Source organism: Podarcis raffonei, chromosome 15, assembly GCF_027172205.1.
Source record: "Podarcis raffonei isolate rPodRaf1 chromosome 15, rPodRaf1.pri, whole genome shotgun sequence".
NCBI lineage: Eukaryota > Metazoa > Chordata > Lepidosauria > Squamata > Lacertidae > Podarcis > Podarcis raffonei.
In genome coordinates this window covers 24,701,091-24,719,132 of record NC_070616.1, presented here as the reverse complement: position 1 = coordinate 24,719,132, position 18,042 = coordinate 24,701,091, and the positions used below count along the sequence as shown (strand labels likewise).

Sequence of the window (18,042 nt, the reverse complement as noted above, 5' to 3'; positions counted from 1 at the left end):
AAGCTTCCCTAAACAGGGCTGCCTTCAGATGTCTTCTAAAAGTCTGGTAGTTGTTTGTCTCTTTTACATCTGATGGGAGGGCATTCCACAGGGTGGGTGCCACTACTGAGAAGGCCCTCTGCCTGGTTCCCTGTAACTTGGCTTCTCGCACTGAGGGAACCGCCAGAAGGCCCTCGGTGCTGGACCTCAGTGTCCAGGTAGAATGATGGGGGTAGAGACGTTCCTTCAGGTATACTGGACCGAGGCCGTTTAGGGCTTTAAAGGTCAGCACCAACAATTTGAATTGTGCTGGGAAACGTACTGGGAGCCAGTGTAGGTCTTTCAAGACCAGTGTTATATGGTCTTGGCGGCCACTCCCAGTCACCAGTCTAGCTGCCTCATTCTGGCTTAGTTGTAGTTTCCGGGTCACCTTCAAAGGTAGCCCCACATAGAGCGCATTGCAGTAGTCCAAGTGAGAGATAACTAGAGTATGCACCACTCTGGCTAGACAGTCCACGGGCAGGTAGGGTCTCAGCCTGCGTACCAGATGCAGCTGATAAACAGCTGCCCTGGACACAGAATTGACCTGCGCCTCCATGGACAGCTGTGAGTCCAGAATGACTCCCAGGCTGCGCACAGATCTGGAAATCTGTAAGGGAAATGAAACCCGCCTTGGAACTTGTTGATTGTTGCTTATATATTTTACTAATCACGCTTATTCACAGCCCTATCAAAAGGACAGGGTGGCACACGATCAATGTGTAATGGTAAAAACAAAGAAACAAAACCAGGTCCTCTGAGCATGTGCTGTGTGCTCATCCTTTGCTACACATATGGCTTGCAGAACCAGAGGTATTTGCTTTATTGACATCCCCCAGATAATTAAGCATCGTTGGTGGCCTATCTATCTATCATCTATCTATCTATCTATCTATCTATCTATCTATCTATCTATCTATCTATCATCTATCTATCTATCTATCATCTATCTATCATCTATCTATCATCTATCTATCTGTCTATCTGTCCGTCTATCATCTATCATCTATCTATATTGCTAGCACTTTCAAAGCATGTTCCTTCCTTCAAAGAATTCTGGGCATTATGGTTTGTTACAGGTTGCTGGGAATTGTAACTCTGTGAAGGGCGAACTATGGTGCCCAGAATTCCTTGAGGGAAAAGGATGTACTCTGGATGTGCCTTAAAGCTATAGTACACATTGCCCCAAGCAATTGTTATTCCACACTTTCCAGGCCATTCCACCATCCTTATAGCAAAAAGGCTGATTTTGGAGGGAAGTGGGTATGTTGCGTTGAAGAGCGTGAGGTCAACTTCAATTGTGCAACCTGGATTTGCCGGTGTGGCACTGAAGAACACCTGAAAATAGCAACAGCCTGGAAATGTTTGGGTGTCGTCCCCCCCGACAACTCCCCAGGAATGAAAGAATAGCTTTCCTCTCCTTGGTCAGCTCCTGAGAAGAGGTGGAAGTAAGTAAGCAACAGTTGCAGTGAAGACTCCTGCCCCGTTTAAACATTAAACTCCGGTGATCTCTTTAAAAAGGCGGGGTCCCCAGTTTCACTTGCCACTTCAGGCTGGACCTTGGACCTTCACACACTCAAGCAGTCCTAAAGCAGAAGGAAGGTGAGCTGAGAGAGGTGGCTGGCTGGGGGCACCCTTCAAGTGGTAGCTTTGGGTTCCCCAAGGAAGGGGTGTGTAGAGTTTTCATGGGCACTGGGGTGGGGGTGGTTGTCCCAACAGGGAGGTAAGCAGGCAGCATCTTAACCAATGGGACTGTTGGCCACCATGATAAACTAATGCTTTCTCCCTTGAGTGAGGCTTCCGTGTGTGAACAGCTGCTTCCACTGTACAAGAGATCAATGTCCTACTTTACACCCACATTGTGCAAATTGGGACACTCCTTTAAGACGGAGCATTTCGATGGCATTGGTGGCTACGAAGAAGCATCGGCGACGACTCAGCTCAAAAGGTAGATGGGGTTGTGACTGTGTGTGGTCCCCTGGCTTCTATTTGCAGGTTAGAGAGACCCAAAAACAAACACCGTGGTGCTGCCCTTTTGCTCTAGCAGGCTCCTATGCCTTGAGCAACTGCAGTTCCACAGGTGGAGCTTTCTCCATTGGTCATGATGCTCCTCACTTTCTTTAAGGCAAAGCACGGGTGCCTTTGCAAGGTGTTGGGGGAGAAGATGCATATATTTAAAGCACACACGCAGCCCAGAAGGAATCCTTGTAGCTGTAGCTTACCCCTCACAGAGCTACAATTCCCAGCAACCTTAACAACAAACTGCGGTTCCTGGGATTCTTGGGATGTGTGTGCTTTAAATGTGCTTTAAAAGTATGGTGTGTACACAGCCAGAGAGTGAGAGAGAAGGCAAGTCCGCTGTACAAGAGGTCAATGTCCTCCTTTATACCCACTTTCTCTTTACAGTGGTACCTCGGGTTACATACACTTTAGGTTACAGACTCTGCTAACCCAGAAATATTACCTCAGGTTAAGAACTTTGCTTCAGGATGAGAACAGAAATTGTGCGGCGGCGCGGCAGCATCAGGAGGCCCCATTAGCTAAAGTGGTGCTTCAGGTTAAGTACAGTTTCAGGTTAAGAACAGACCTCCAGAACAAATTAAGTTCTTAACCCGAGGTACCACTGTATTTGAAAAGCAGGGGACGAATGTCTTACTATATTAACTCTGAAGTGTCAAAAGTTAACTGTGGCAAATGCTCTTAAGACAACTCACTGCTTGGATTTGCCATTTGAGTTTGGAGATACGTACGTATCTCACATCTCACCTTTGGACTTTTGCTTGGAATCTTGTCTCTCTGTTTAAGGTTGCTTTAGGACAACCTATTGGTTGAGGATTCATACTTATTTGTTTGCAGTTAGATGACAGGTTAGATGACGTTGCATCGAAACAATTGCTACCCCCCACCTTCCGGTGCATTTTCCTATCACTTTCATTATCTTACTAAGTCTTACCTTTTGGAGAAGCAGAAGATTGCTTGTGCAAGAGCTTCCAATCCGCTGCAACTGTGTGGCCGGAATTGCTCCCCATGCCCTGTTAATTGAAAATTCAAATAGTTTGCCTTTGACTGTGCTTAACCACAGCTGAAGAACAGCACTCTACAAATGCTCAAAACACACACCCCCTTCCTCTTTCTTCCTCATTCTTCCACATCTTCTGAGGGATGACTCTTCCAGGACTGGGAATCAGGACTGCAAAATCAGTACTGTAGACCAGGGGTGGCCAACTCCCAAGTCTGCACTATAAAGGAAGGCACAGAATTGGTCACTGTCAAGCTGCCAGTTCTCAGCTTTACTTCTTTCCCTTCCGTCCCTCCACAAACTGGCTGAGTTTTCCCCAACCTGTTGCCCACCAGACCTCTGGGGCTGCAACCCCCATCAGTCCCCACCATCACAGCCCTATGTTTCTGCCTGGGGTTAGTGGGAGTTGCAGCCCCAATTGCCTGGTGGACTGCCAGTTGGTGAAAGGCTGAGCCAGCAGGAGAAATTTCATTTTGCTCTCATGGCAAGTCGGGGGGCAGGGTAGCAAAGAGGAACTTGCAGAAGAGAAACCAGTAAGGAGAAACTGCAACCATATCCTTTTTCACTTGTAATATGGCTTCTGGGCTCGTAGGCTTCTTCATGTGACTGCTCAGGCCAGGGGAAAAGCCACACCATCTCCCCTCCCAGGGATGTTGGAATCAAATGACATTTGGAGGCTCCAACTTCACCATCTCTAGCATGGGCCCCATCTGCACTACACATTTAAAGCAGTATCGTGTCACTTTAAACCAGTGGTCCATACCCCTCGACTGTCCTGATTTAAGCAGGACATCCCTTTTTTGGGAGGGGGGACATGCTCCTGTACGAGTCACCTGGCTCCTGCAAGATTGCATCCCCAAAAGATGTGCATTTGGGGTGGGGGGCTATGATCTCTCATGAACACATGTGCAATGGCTGTTTCAACGGTACACACGGCAGCTACAAATGTGGCTTGCAGGTTTGAGGGAAAGCACATTGAACATGGAGGACGCGGGTGGCGCTGTGGGTTAAACCACAGAGCCTAGGACTTGCCGATCAGAAGGTCGGCGGTTCGAATCCCCACGATGGGGTGAGTTCCCTTTGCTCAGTCCCAGCTCCTGCCAACCTAGCAGTTCGAAAGCACGTCAAAGTGCAAGTAGATAAATAGGTACCGCTCTGGCGGGAAGGTAAACGGCGTTTCCGTGCGCTGCTCTGGTTCGCCAGAAGCGGCTTAGTCATGCTGGCCACATGACCCAGAAGCTGTACACCGGCTCCCTCGGCCGATAAAGTCAGATGAGTGCCACAACCCCAGAGTCGGTCACGACTGGACCTAATGGTCAGGGGTCCCTTTACCTTCACCTTTACATTGAACATTAGCATTTTCCAAGATCCTACAAGGTACCTATGGGTTGTGTCCTTGGCTTCACCAATAGTTGGAACGCACTGGAGCTGGAGTAAATGGGAAGATGTAGCTACCCTGAGTTACTCCTAAAAGTAAAACATATGTATCTTCATCAAAGGGGAAGAGGATATGCAAGCCTTTGGGATGAAGGAGGGTATCTGCCTTTCAGGAGTGAGTATGATGCATTTCATTAACCCCCAAATCTTTCTTTTTTGCAGGGCCCAGGGACACTGCAGAGCCAACTATGTAAGTGCCAAGTTGAGCTACTCCACTGAAAATGAGTGGGCATCCCTGGCATCCCTTGGACAGCAGGTCGAGGGCACACACACACACACACACACACACACACGGGTACTTTACACAATCAGATTAGCCTGGTGGGTTGAAACTGGAAGCACAAAGCCAAACGCTCCTGTACTGAGGTTTGGGGCAAGCACAAACATATTTAAATTTAACCCACTCATGAAACGTATTAAAAATGCAGGCTGCGAATGGGTTGCCAAGGCTGATTGGATTGCCTTTGCCTGACATAGGTTCTCAGGAGCCTGAGAACCCTTGATTGCCTCCAAGCTGTGGCTGACACTTCCTTCTCCTTCTTGGTGTTACAGGAAATTTGAATTTAACCCCAGAGATGGGATCGATAACCCAGCCCTGTCACTGGCAGAGGATTCTGGTAACAATGGGGAGCGACATCTGGGGCTGCTGCGTGGGTGGCAGAGGAAGGACCAGCTGTTTCCCTCTTGGTGCTTGCAAAGAGGGAGGCTTGCTTCCCCTTCCACGTCAGGGACCTGATGGCTGTTTACCACCTCGCCCTGCAAATAGCACATTCAGTGGGGCACGCATTTTGATGTGAATCTACTTTATTTGCACTTAGCCAAAGTGTGTTTATTTATTTACAAAACAAAATACAAAAAACATTTAACTATCTCTGTTCAGGGGTGGGAGGAAAATGAGCATGATTTACAATAATTCTACATCATTGGCATCTTTGAGTGTGGCAACACCTGCTCTTTGGTACGTTCGACAACCAAGGGACTGTCACACACACACCACAAAATGCCTGTTCTACAGCCAAAAAACTTTTCAGAAACAGTATCACCACCCAGGGCTTGTCCACACTGAAAAAAATGTGGCTTCGCACTGCTCTGTCTCCTCATTAATGTATCCACATAATATTTTCCCTATCCATAGGAGCCACTCACAGGGGACGAAGTCTCTTCACCCTCCCCCATAAAATATTAGAGGGGACAGCCCCCTCCCCAGTTGATGGGCATTGCCATTCAAATGGTGTGTGTGTGCCGTGTCATGTGATTGATTATGTGAGGTGGGGCTTAGCTGCCCCCCCATATTTTCTTCAAATTGGCACCTCTGTCCCAGTCTTGTCCCAGGCCTTCCCTGTTTATATGTGGGTTTTATCCAAACATCCAGGATCAGTGGGTGGGGTTAGGGTGCAGGAAGGCTGCATTTAAGTGATGTAAAGGTCTGGGTCAAGGGACGCGGGTGGCGCTGTGGGTTAAACCACAGAGCCTAGGACTTGCCGATCAGAAGGTCAGTGGTTCAAATCTCCGCGACGGAGTGAGCTCCCGTTGCTCAGTCCCTGCTCCTGCCAACCTAGCAGTTTGAAAGCACGGTAAAGTGCAAGTAGATAAATAGGTACCACTCCGGTGGGAAGATAAACGGCGTTTCCATGCGCTGCTCTGGTTTGCCAGAAGTAGCTCAGTCATGCTGGCCACATGAGCTGTACGCCGGCTCCCTCGGCCAATAAAGCGAGATGAGCGCCGCAACCCCAGAGTCGGTCAGGGGTCCCTTTACCTTTTTAAAGGCCTGAGTCAACCTGGATGGGAAGGATGTCATTAGCTGGTGCACACAAGTCAAAACATCTACTTGCACCCTAAAACAGAGAGAGAGAGAGAGAGAGAGAGAGAGAGAGAGAGAGAGAGAGAGCGAGCAGCAGCAGCAGCAGCAGCAGCAGCAGCAGCAGGTGACTTTCCAGATCAACAAGCCAAAAAATCCAATTAAAATTAAAAATCGGGCAATGTCAGAAGGCTGTGTCTGAGGATATTTCAGTGCCCACAAGTGCTGCGTTGGGGACCCCGGGTCTGCAGGGTCGGCCTCTGATCTTGTTTTCCACAGAGCCAGAGGGAGGTGCTCAGGTGCGCTTCTGCTTTCTGAAGAAAGAGGACGGGGAGAGCTTTGGGTTCTGGCTACGGCAGGAGGCGGGCAGCAACGGGCACATTGTGCGACAGGTGACGCCGGGGGGCCTGGCTCACCGCAGAGGCCTGCAAGATGGAGACCGGATCTTAGAGGTGAACGGGGCTTATGTCGAAGGCCTGGAGCACTTCAGGGTGAGGTTTGGCTGGGAGTGGTGGCTCCCTGATTCCCATTTGAGGTAGGCTCCCCCCCCCATAGAATTCACATAGCAATACAACAGAATGTGATGCAAGAAATCAAAGGAGCGATAAAAATGCAAATTAAAACCATCCAGCACCTAGCACAGTGCATCGCAATTGCTGCAACAGGAAGAAAAATCATTATGCGAGCCATCAAGGCCCTTAACAATTTTCAAGTGGTCCAGGGGTAGGAGGAAATTTGGGGGTCGCTACTCATTAAGAACTTATGACCATAAGAACAGCCAATCTAGTCTAGCATCCTGTTCTCTCAGCCTATGGGAAAACCTCAAGAAGGATGAGAGCACATGAGTGCTTGTCCCATCCTGTGGTTTCCAGCAACTGGCATTCAGAAGCCTCTGACTGCATGTTCAGAGCATAGGTATTCTGGTAGTCCTCTCCTCCATGCATAGCTGTCAAGCGTCCCTTATTTGGCGGGACAGTCTCTTATCCCAGCGCCATGTCCCGCTGCTGTCCCTTATTGATGATGTCCCTTAAATAAGCTACTGAAGGTAACGAGGCCCTTTCTATGTCCAGCTGTCCTTTGTCAACAACAAATTGTTGCTGTTTTTTGTGTGTTGAATATATGCTATATGGTAATTTATGGACCTAATAGGTATCTAAAGCCATTTGCACGCAACAAAATATGTATTTTATCAAAGTAATTGTTGATCCCTTATTTTGGCTGCTGATCCCTTATTTCCGAGGCTGCTGGTCCCTTATTTTCAAATCTGTAAGTTGACAGCTATGCCTCCATGAATCTGTCCGATCCTCTTTTAAACCTTTCAAATCCCTGCCTCCTGCAGAAGTGAGTTCCATAGTTTAACTATGCGCTGTGTGGAGGACTTCCTTTTATCTGTCTTTGCAATACTCAGCTTTGTTGGATGCCCAGGAGTTCTGCTGTTGTGAGTCTCTGTTTTGAGGCTCTTGCCCTCTTTTTCGGCAGGTGGTTTGGAAGATCAAGAGCAGTGGGAAGCAAGTCTCTCTCACTGTCCTGGATGGGACAGCCTACGAGTTGGCAAAAGCCCTTGACCGGGACCTTGGCCAGCTCTTGCCCCATCACAACAGGCCACGGCTGTGCTGCATCAACAAGGACCAAAGTGGCTTCGGCTTCAGCGTCTCAGCTCCAGAAGGTAGTGAAAACCCACACTGCGGTTTGTTGCGTTTTGAACCACGAGTAACCAAATTCTGCCATGAGGAAAACCAGAATTTTACCATCAGATTACACTGTGCAAATCCAAGACAGTTTGCACACGCTGCCCCCCCCGTTGTTTATTCTGCTGCCCAGATTGAAATTTGACATTTATTGCAAGGGATATTATTTGTTATTACTTTTTATTGCAAGGGATAATAGAAGGGAGCGGAAGAACAAAGAGATTGCTGTTACTGGGTGGGGATAATAAATACCCACTGCAGGAAACTGTTCCCAAACTTGATTCTAAGGGTATGTTTACAGAACAAACTTATCATCAGAGTTTAAATCAATTTAATTAATTTAATTGGGGGGGGTTGCGGTCCCCCCCCCCAAAAAAAGATTCCTGAGAATTGTAGTTTTTGTAAAGTTCCTTTGAAATCTCTGTTTGAGATTCTTGGTCCCCCAGAACACCCTGGCTTCAAAACCAGTTTTGAGTCTCTAGGGTTGACACTTCACCAAACAGACTAATATTTAAAGACCATCAGTTGTACAAAATACAGTGGTACCTCGGGTTACATACGCTTCAGGTTACATACGCTTCAGGTTACAGACTCCGCTAACCCAGAAATAGTGCTTCAGGTTAAGAACTTTGCTTCAGGATGAGAACAGAAATCGTGCTCTGGCGGCGTGGCAGCAGTGGGAGGCCCCATTAGCTAAAGTGGTGCTTCAGGTTAAGAACAGTTTCAGGTTAAGAACAGACCTCCGGAACGAATTAAGTACTTATCCCGAGGTACCACTGTAGTAAAAAGGGGAACATCACTGAAAATACGTTTAAAACAACACACTGTTGCAATATGTATTGTTTTTCCACCACAACGGTAACTATTACTATTTTTTTATTTAAAAACCCTATAAGAATCACAAAAAGGTGGAATAATACAATTTATAATTGAACTCAGCATTTTTGACACATAATTATGCCCCCCCCAAATTTGGAATACTTCATCCCCTTTCATTGTTCTAAATCCAAGGTGGCAAACTTCTTCTTTTTGAAATAATTTTTATTTGATTTTATCAAGACAAAGTTATAAAAAAACCAAATATGTACCCATATACAGAGATTTCTCCAAATCTCAGGACTTCCACCTACCCCTTCCATGGATTCCCATTTTAAACATTTAAAACTGCATCTTCTTCCAACCTCTGAGTTTTATATCAAAACCATAAGGTCCCTGCCAGAGAGGAATGGCAAACCAAACTGATGGGGAAAATTTGTAAGTTATAATAATAATAATAATAATAATTTATTATTTATACCCCGCCCATCTGGCTGAGTTTCCCCAGCCACTCTGGGCGGCTCCCAATCAGTGTTAAAAACGGTACAGCATTACATATTAAAAACTTCCCTGAACAGGGCTGCCTTAAGATGTCTTCTGAATGTCAGGTAATTATTTATCTCTTTGACATCTGATGGGAGGGCGTTCCACAGGGCGGGCGCCACTACCGAGAAGGCCCTCTGTCTGGTTCCCTGTAACCTCACTTCTCGCAATGAGGGAACCGCCAGAAGGCCCTCGGCGCTGGATCTCAGTGTCCGGGCTGAACGATGGGGGTGGAGACGCTCCTTCAGGTATACAGGACCGAGGCCGTTTAGGGCTTTAAAGGTCAACACCAACACTTTGAATCGTGCTCGGAAACGTACTGGGAGCCAATGCAGATCTCTCAGAACCGGTGTTATGTGGTCCCGGCGGCCACTCCCAGTCACCAGTCTAGCTGCCGCATTCTGGATTAATTGCAGTTTCCGGGTCACCTTCAAAGGTAGCCCCACGTAGAGCGCGTTGCAGTAGTCCAAGCGTGAGATAACTAGAGCATGCACCACTCTGGCGAGACAGTTTGCGGGCAGGTAGGGTCTTAGCCTGCGTACCAGGTGGAGCTGGTAGACAGCTGCCCTGGACACAGAGTTAACCTGCGCCTCCATGGACAGCTGTGAGTCCAAAATGACTCCCAGGCTGCGCACCTGGTCCTTCAGGGGCAGAGTTACCCCATTCAAGACCAGGGAATCCCCCACACCAACCCGCTCCCTGTCCCCCAAAAACAGTACTTCTGTCTTGTCAGGATTCAACCTCAATCTGTTAGCCGCCATCCATCCTCCAACCGCCTCCAGGCACTCACACAGGACCTTCACTGCCTTCACTGGTTCTGATTTAAAGGAGAGGTAGAGCTGGGTGTCATCTGCATACTGATGAACACCCAGTCCAAACCCCCTGATGATCTCTCCCAGAGGCTTCATATAGATATTAAAAAGCATGGGGGAGAGGACAGAACCCTGAGGCACCCCACAAGTGAGAGCCCAGGGGTCTGAACACTCATCCCCCACCACCACTTTCTGGACACGGCCCAGGAGGAAGGAGCGGAACCACTGTATGACAGTGCCCCCAGCTCCCAGCCCCTCTAGACGGTCCAGAAGGATGTTATGGTCGATGGTGTCAAAGGCCGCTGAGAGATCCAGCAGAACTAGGATATAAGAGACCACTGTAAGCAGATGGAAACATTGGCAGGATTTTGATTTCACTAGTGAAAATCAACATGGACAACAGGGTGGCAAATGTCTTCAACTTGAGAGCTACATTCTGTCTTGGCCAACCTTCACCCCTGACCACTGGTCTTGCCAGCTAGGGATGATGGGAGTTGTAGTTCAAAAATAGCTGGGGACCCAAGTTTGGGAAACACTGGAGTAGGTGAAGGCAAAAACAGGGGTTCTGGCCGATAAATGCTAGTTTTTCCCCTCTCATGCTCCTGTTTTCGTATCCTTTGTTTTGCAGGTGTGAAGGGCACATTCCGACTATCTGTGCCAGAGGATGGGCCAGCTCACAAGGCAGGGGTGCCAGATGGTTCATGGCTCCTAGAGCTCAACGGTGCTTGTGTGGAGAGTTGGACTCTTGCACACCTTCACAAAAAGGTACCAGGGCTGTCACTCGATGACAGAAATATTGACTTTAGCCAACTGACTGAACAACTTGGGGACCAGGTCACATCTAGGAACACCTTTCTATAGAAGGTCCCTCCCTACCTGATAATTTCAATCCTTCGTTGTTGTTGTTGTTGTCGTGTCCAACTCTTCGTGACCCCATGGACCAGAGCACGCCAGGCACTCCTGTCTTCCACTGCCTCCCGCAGTTTGGTCAAACTCATGCTGGTAGCTTCGAGAACACTGTCCAACCATCTCGTCCTCTGTCGTCCCCTTCTCCTTGTGCCCTCCATCTTTCCCAACATCAGGGTCTTTTCCAGGGAGTCTTCTCTTCTCATGAGGTGGCCAAAGTTCTGGAGCCTCAGCTTCACGGTCTGTCCTTCCAGTGAGCACTCAGGGCTGATTTCCTTAAGAATGGAGAGGTTTGATCTTCTTGCAGTCCATGGGACTCTCAAGAGTCTCCTCCAGCACCATAATTCAAATCCTATTTCAATCCTAGCTAGAGGGAAAGCTCTCCAGCAGCGCACTGTATCCTCCCTGGGTTTGGCTTATGTACCCAAATTTTCGATTCCAGATCAAGCACAGCAACAACCCGATGGGGCTGCTGGTGATCGACGCCAAATCAGAGGAGTTTTACCGGCAACGCGGCGTTAAGGTCACTGCCGCCATGGCTGACGCTTCCTGGGTTCCTTTTGAGGTGAGGAAGCTGCAGATGGTGAGAGGCCAAGACGGATATGGATTCTTGCTGAAAGAAGAAAAACGTTGCTCAGGAGAAAGAGGTGAGGCCCCTTGCCTGGAAAAGAGCCAGAGTCGCTCCACGGTATTTAAATTTGAGAGCAAAGTAGGTGACTTTGAGGTAAGACAGAGGACTGCTCGAGCTTTTCCCCTTTCATCCAGACAAAACGTTTCCTCCCACCCAGCTGTGTTTCTCCCCGAGAAAAAAAAAAGAGGACCCAACATCTTCCCCCCTGTACTTTGAAGGGATGATTTGAGAGGAAACAGGCAATGTTCATTCTGCATTTGCAAGGAATCGATATTTCACCATGGCTGCACTGAGACATTGGAACTCCCTGCCCCTTGATATTTGGCAGGGCCCTTCACTGCACTGTTTTCAGTGTCCACCAATGGACTCTTTTTTCGTTTTGTTTAAGCAAGCCCACCCAGATGTGTACATCAGATGTGCATTTTAATATGCGATTTTAGTTTTAAACGGCTGGTTTTCTTGGACATATGTTAGGCTGGCTTGTCTTTAACTTCTGATTTTATTAGTAATTTTAAGGTATGTTTTATATAAACTGCTGGAAGATTTTGATGCTTCAGCAGTATATAAGCCTTGATAAATAAATATGTTTTGAATATTCAAATGTGCGGGTGGGCAGGGTTGAGCAACTCCTCTCACTGCCAGTCATCTATTTAACTTCACAGATATCATTTGGATGTTTTGCATCTTTGGGTTGTTGTTGGTTTTGGGTTTTGTTTTGTTTTGTTTTTTTTAAAAAACACCCATTCAGGACAAACTTAATGGAATTTTGCGTAAAGTTTTTTTATGCACCATCTTAATAGAGGCCAAACCAGGTCTGTGTGGCTTAGGAAAAATGTCCTCACGTGCCAAATTAGGACCAGTGCTGGAACTAAATAGGTCCCTGGCCTGGTCAGTCCCAATGCTGGTCTACACTGATAGATGGCAGCTCTCCAGGGTTTAAGACTGAGGTTTTCCCAGACCTACATGGAGATGGCAGGGATGAACCTGCGAACTTCTGCATTTTGCTCTTTCATTGAGCTGCAGCTCCTTGTTCCCTAGCAAATAGGACAGAAGAGAGCTTTGCTTATTCACCTATGGCGACTTCACTAGAGGAGCACATGTAAGACATGCACACACGTAAAATGCTCATAAACATAAAGGAAGCAAGGTGCAACCACTGGGATAATCAATGCCGCTGCTTTCGTCTTGCCCATCTATGACTTGCAGGTCAGTTTCTGAGGGAGGTCGAATCCGGGTTGCCAGCTGAGAAGGCAGGGATGAGAGATGGTGACCGCCTCCTGGCTGTGAATGGCGAGGGCACTGAGGACCTGGACCACCAGGAGGTGGTGCTGAGGATACGTGCGGACAGCAGCCGGGTGTCCATGTTGGTTATTGACGCAGAAGGAAGCAAGTTCTACGACTCGGTATGCAGCAGTTTGAGAATGAGCACCACGGAGATTAATAATAAATAATAATAATAATATTTATTTATACCCCGCCCTCCCCAGCCAAGGCCGGGCTCAGAGTGGCTTACAAGCAATAATAAAAACAAGTTGAATGATTACAACTTAAAAACAAAATTAAAATACAACATTAAAATATTGAAACATTAAAATATTAAAATGTAGCCTTATCGCAGGAGGAGAAGGAAAGGAAAAAAGAAAGAGAGGGAGGGAATTAAATTGGCTCCAAGCCAAAGGCCAGGCGGAACAACTCTGTCTTACAGGCCCTGTGGAAAGAAATCAGATCCTGCAGGGCCCTGGTCTCATGAGGCAGAGTGTTCCACCAGGCCGGAGCCAGAGTTGAAAAGGCCCTGGCTCTGGTTGAAGCCAATCTAACTTCCTTAGGGCCCGGGACCACTAGGGTGTTGCTATTTATGGACCTTGAGGCTCTCCGTGGGGCATACCGGGAGAGGCGGTCCCGTAGGTACGAGGGTCCTAGGCCGTGAAGGGCTTTAAAGGTCAAAAGCAGCACCTTAAATCTGACCCTGTACTCTACCGGGAGCCAGTGCAGTTTGAAAAGCACTGGGTGAATATGCTCCCATGGCAGAGACCCCGTGAGGAGCCTCGCTGCAGCATTCTGCACCCGCTGGAGTTTCTGGGATTGCGGTGGGATCCTATAGAAAGGTTTCCCCTCAAACTTCTTGGAGCAAAGATAACCATTTATAATGAACTTACACAATGGGCCAAAGATATCATACAATAATAAAGTTACTGAATTGGGTGAAGATGCTCTGAGGTGGGATTCCTTTCCGTATCTCTGAGCACCTGCACGCTGCAGAGAAACTAGCTGAATAGATCTCCCTTGGGGATCTACAGATTTGGAGGCCGGAAGACGGATCTCAGATAATTCTCTGCACTTGGGCTAAAAACTACATCTCCCAGGATTCTTTGGTGGAAGCCATGGCAACTGGCATAAAACTAAGACAATGGAGTAGTGTACCTACATACTTTATATCGCAGAGCACCTAGCACAGCCACTGCCAACCTGGTGCTTACTTCATAGGTAAAGGTAAAGGGACCCCTGACCATTAGGTCCAGTCGCGGACGACTCTGGGCTCTTCTCGCTTTATTGGCGAGGGAGCCGGCGTACAGCTTCCGGGTCATGTGGCCAGCATGACGTAAGCCGCTTCTGGCAAACCAGAGCAGCGCACGGAAATGCCGTTTAGCTTCCCGCCGCAGCGGTACCTATTTATCTACTTGCACTTTGACGTGCTTTCGAACTGCTAGGTTGGCAGGAGCAGGGACCGAGCAATGGGAGCTCACCCCGTCGCGGGGAATCAAACCGCCAACCTTCTGATCGGCAAGTCCTAGGCTCTGTGGTTTAACCCACAGCGCCACCCGCGTCCTCCATGTTCAATGTGCTTTCCCTCAAACCTGCAAACCACATTTGTAGCTGCCGTGTGTACCGTTGAAACAGCCATTGCACATGTGGCTGGTTTGCCAGAAGCAGCTTAGTCATGCTGGCCACATGACCTGGAAGCTGTACGCCGGCTCCCTCGGCCAATAAAGCAATAAACCCCAGGGTTGGCCATGACTGGACCTAATGGTCAGGGGTCCCTTTACCTTTACCTATGGAGTAAAAACCTTCTCCTGAGCAGCCACTCCCTGCACTTCTGTCAATAATCGAATTGGCAAGAGAGCACCCCACCCTTCTGGAGGTCTTGAGGGGGTCTGTAGGAATGGAGACAAGTGTTTCATATCATTCTTGGGTCCTAAGTCATTTTCGGGTGTCAGACGGTAATGTGAGCATCTTCCATGCATCGGAAGGGTTCTGTTGGGTTTGCTGACAAAACCCTAATTGTGATGTTTGCGTTCTCTTTTCGCTTTCCCAGGTTGGGTTATCACCTCTCCTTTTCTATGATGACCATGAGCCCCCATTGGGCTTGCACATCGTCCATGCTTCCCCCTCTCCCAGCATGCCCCAGGCAAATAGCAACGCTGGCTTCACACCCTGCCTCTGTCACCTCAGAACGGACCCCCATGAGAACAGACTGCATCTGGAGCAGTCTGGCAGCAGCTCACCAGCCTTCGCAAAAGAGGTAACGATGCCTAACTACAGGGACACTGTATGGTTGCTTACAGCCATTTTGAACACCTCGGTTAAACCTTTTCCACCTTTTGCGCTGCAGAGAGTATGGATCATGTGGTAATATTGTTTCTGGACTCTATCGCTTCAAGTGGGGGACCACATAATTAAAGATATCGTTTTGATCCTCCTCATCATCATCACAAGTGTCATGGAAAGCTCGAAGGACACACCAGTCAGGAAGCTAGAATATTGTTCTTCCTCCCTCCCAGCAGCAACTGGAAACTCCTGACTGCCCCAGATAGGACAATGTCTGGTGCTTTTTAGTGAATAAATCAGCCTTCGCCAATTGAGAGCCCTTCAGACTGGGCAGGGGCTGTGGTCAAAATCATCTAGAGGGCACCAAGTCGGCAAAAGCTAGCTAAACCATGGAATGACACTGTTCACACAACAAGCTTATCCATAGCTCAGTCAAGTAGAGCATGAGGCACTTAATCTCAGGGTCATGGGTATACGCCTCATATTGGGCAAAAAGATTCCTGCATCACAACGGTTTGGACCTCGTGATCCCTTCCAACTCTATGATTCTAAGAAAGACAGAGTGGAATTCCTCTTTTTAATATCTAGCTTTCAAAAAAAATGATCTTTGTGTTGGGAAAAGCATTTAATAATTTCCCCCAAACTTTGGTCTAACTAAAGTAATATACAGTCGTATCTTGGAAATTGAAGGGAATCTGTTCCGAAAGTCCGTTCAACTTCCAAGACGTTTGGAAACCAAGGTGCAGCTTCCGATTGGCTGCAGGAAGCTCCTGCAGCCAATCGGAAGCTGCTTGAGACATTCGGGTTCCAAAGAATGTTCGCAAACCAGAACACTCACTTCCAGGTCTGCGGCGTTTGGGAGCCGAAAGGTTCGACTTGCAAGGCGTTCAGGATCTAAGGTATGACTGTATATGCAAGCTGGTTCTGGAGTTCAGGGTTACCGGTTTTAAATATGGAACACTCCTGTGATGAAAAAAGGCCTTACGTGTCTGAGAAGCATGGCAGAGATGGGAGGTGCTGCTCGATTAATGATTAGGAATGGGGACAGAAATTCAATTCAGTTTGCATTTGATTCAATCTAATTTGCGCTTTCTGAAACAATACAGAAACTGAAAACACAGCCATCTTTTGAAACCCACGCTTCTCCAAATTTTGCAATGTCACTCTCCAGCCGAGTAATGTGTTCAAAAATGCATATACTAGGGCAAAGTGCACATGGCTGGAAATGCCTATATTAGTAAACATAATGTACAAAAACGTGTCACATTAAGGAAATTTGCTTTCAGAAATGTGTACTTTGCACACAGAATTGAGTATATTGGGATAAATTTGCACTGAAATGCTGGTGAGGACTCTTAAAAAGAGAATTTGCAAAATGATGCATACTAAACTTAAGTTTGGAGAAATGATAAATGGAAAGAAAAGGAAAACGACAGATTAGACACTCCCTAGGACTCGAGGTCTAAACCACTGAGCCTAGGGCTTGCCGATCAGAAGGTCAGCGGTTCGAATCCCTGCGACGGGGTGAGCTCCCGTTGCTCGGTCCCTGCTCCTGCCAACCTAGCAGTTCAAAAGCACGTCAAAGTGCAAGTAGATAAAGAGGCATCACTCTGGCGGGAAGGTAAACAGTGTTTCCATGTGCTGCTGTGGTTCGCCTGAAGTGGCTTAGTCATGCTGGCCGGAAGCTGTCTGCGGACAAACGCCGGCTCCCTCGGCCTATACAGCGAGATGAGCGCCCACAACCACAGAGTCATCCGCGACTGGACCTAACGGTCAGGGGTACCTTTACCTTTTAGGACTCATGATCCACCTAGGTTACAAGAATTAAGGTACATATCCATGTGCTGCTCTGGTTTGCCAGACGCGGCTTAGTCATGCCAGCCACATAACCCGGAAGCTGTACGCCGGCTCCCTCGGCCAATAAAGCGAGTTGAGCGCCACAACCCCAGAGTCGGTCACGACTGGACCTAATGGTCAGGGGTCCCTTTACCTTTACCATTCTACAGTGCTTCCTGCACAGCTCCTGCCTGTTTTGAGCTTGCAGAAGACATCTTCCTCCGTGGTACTCCATGCCTCACTCTGAGCTGCCCATCTCTCAGTGAAAAGCTGTTGCCAAAGGGGTAGCCCTCCCTGTCCCTTCTCATGGCAGACCAGTCTCTGTGCTGGCTCTCACAAATGTACATTGGCATCCTATGTCACCCCTGCAATAACCATACAAACATTTCTGGCTAGCTTGTCTTCTCACAACACAATTATGCAGGCTGTTTGGAGTGTATACTGTCAGACTGAAAATGGAATTAACTTTGTGTCTCCCCCAAGCTTTTTGTGCCTCATCACCTGGGACCAGCTATTTCTCACCACTCTTTTTAAGCACATCCCAGCCTTCAAATCATAGGTTTGGTTTGATCAGCATTCTCTTTCTTTTGTACACAGGGCCAAGATGCATTGAGCCATGCATTCTAGAAGCTGCCAGGCCATTATCACCGAGCACAACTTCAGCCCAGCTCGGCAGGGAGCTGAACTCCTGTTTGTGGCAGAAGTGAGCACAGTTGCACAAATGCTAGCACTGCAGTTTGAGCCTCTCTCCCTCATAGGCCTGGCTTTTCCCTGTCGCACCACTGCCTTGTTGAGCAATCAGTCTCTCCAACCCCTGAAAATGCTTCCTGTGGATTTGGACAAGCGGGCTGCGGTCTCGAAGCAAGGCATGCTGATTAGAGGAAGAACCCTGCAAGAATCAAACAAGAGACTGTGTTTTTTGCCTGCTTTGGGGTGTGACTTTGTGAACAGAAGATTCGTGTTAAAATTAACCTCTGTTCAGAATGACTGCT

General features: G+C 48.0%; 1 protein-coding gene across 3 annotated transcripts; it reads left to right on the top strand.

The window, feature by feature from the left end:
* Nucleotides 1–1,575: 1,575 nt before the first annotated feature.
* On the top strand, nucleotides 1,576–17,987 carry NHERF4 (NHERF family PDZ scaffold protein 4). Of its 3 annotated transcripts, none has more exons than XM_053367942.1 (11): nucleotides 1,576–1,620; nucleotides 1,811–1,966; nucleotides 4,637–4,664; nucleotides 5,027–5,091; nucleotides 6,552–6,724; nucleotides 7,752–7,938; nucleotides 10,760–10,896; nucleotides 11,480–11,684; nucleotides 12,875–13,071; nucleotides 14,982–15,188; nucleotides 17,648–17,987. In XM_053367942.1, exons 2-11 carry the CDS (start codon nucleotides 1,918–1,920, stop codon nucleotides 17,675–17,677), a joined length of 1,278 nt encoding a protein of 425 aa, XP_053223917.1. In that variant the 5' UTR covers nucleotides 1,576–1,620; nucleotides 1,811–1,917; the 3' UTR covers nucleotides 17,678–17,987. The 3 variants fall into 3 exon arrangements, with proteins under 3 accessions (XP_053223917.1, XP_053223916.1, XP_053223918.1); XM_053367941.1 differs by having other exon boundaries at nucleotides 6,552–6,763; XM_053367943.1 differs by lacking the exon at nucleotides 14,982–15,188 and having other exon boundaries at nucleotides 6,552–6,763.
* The last annotated feature ends 55 nt before the right edge of the window (nucleotides 17,988–18,042 follow it).

Excerpts from the sequence above, each read along its gene's own strand:
- NHERF4 (XM_053367941.1), top strand. The coding sequence starts at position 1,918 with ATGGCATTGGTGGCTACGAAGAAGCATCGGCGACGACTCAGCTCAAAA. Across the intron at positions 4,665-5,026 it reads GACACTGCAGAGCCAACTAT|GAAATTTGAATTTAACCCCA; the intron begins GTAAGTGCCAAG and ends TTGGTGTTACAG. Across the intron at positions 11,685-12,874 it reads ACGTTGCTCAGGAGAAAGAG|GTCAGTTTCTGAGGGAGGTC; the intron begins GTGAGGCCCCTT and ends TATGACTTGCAG.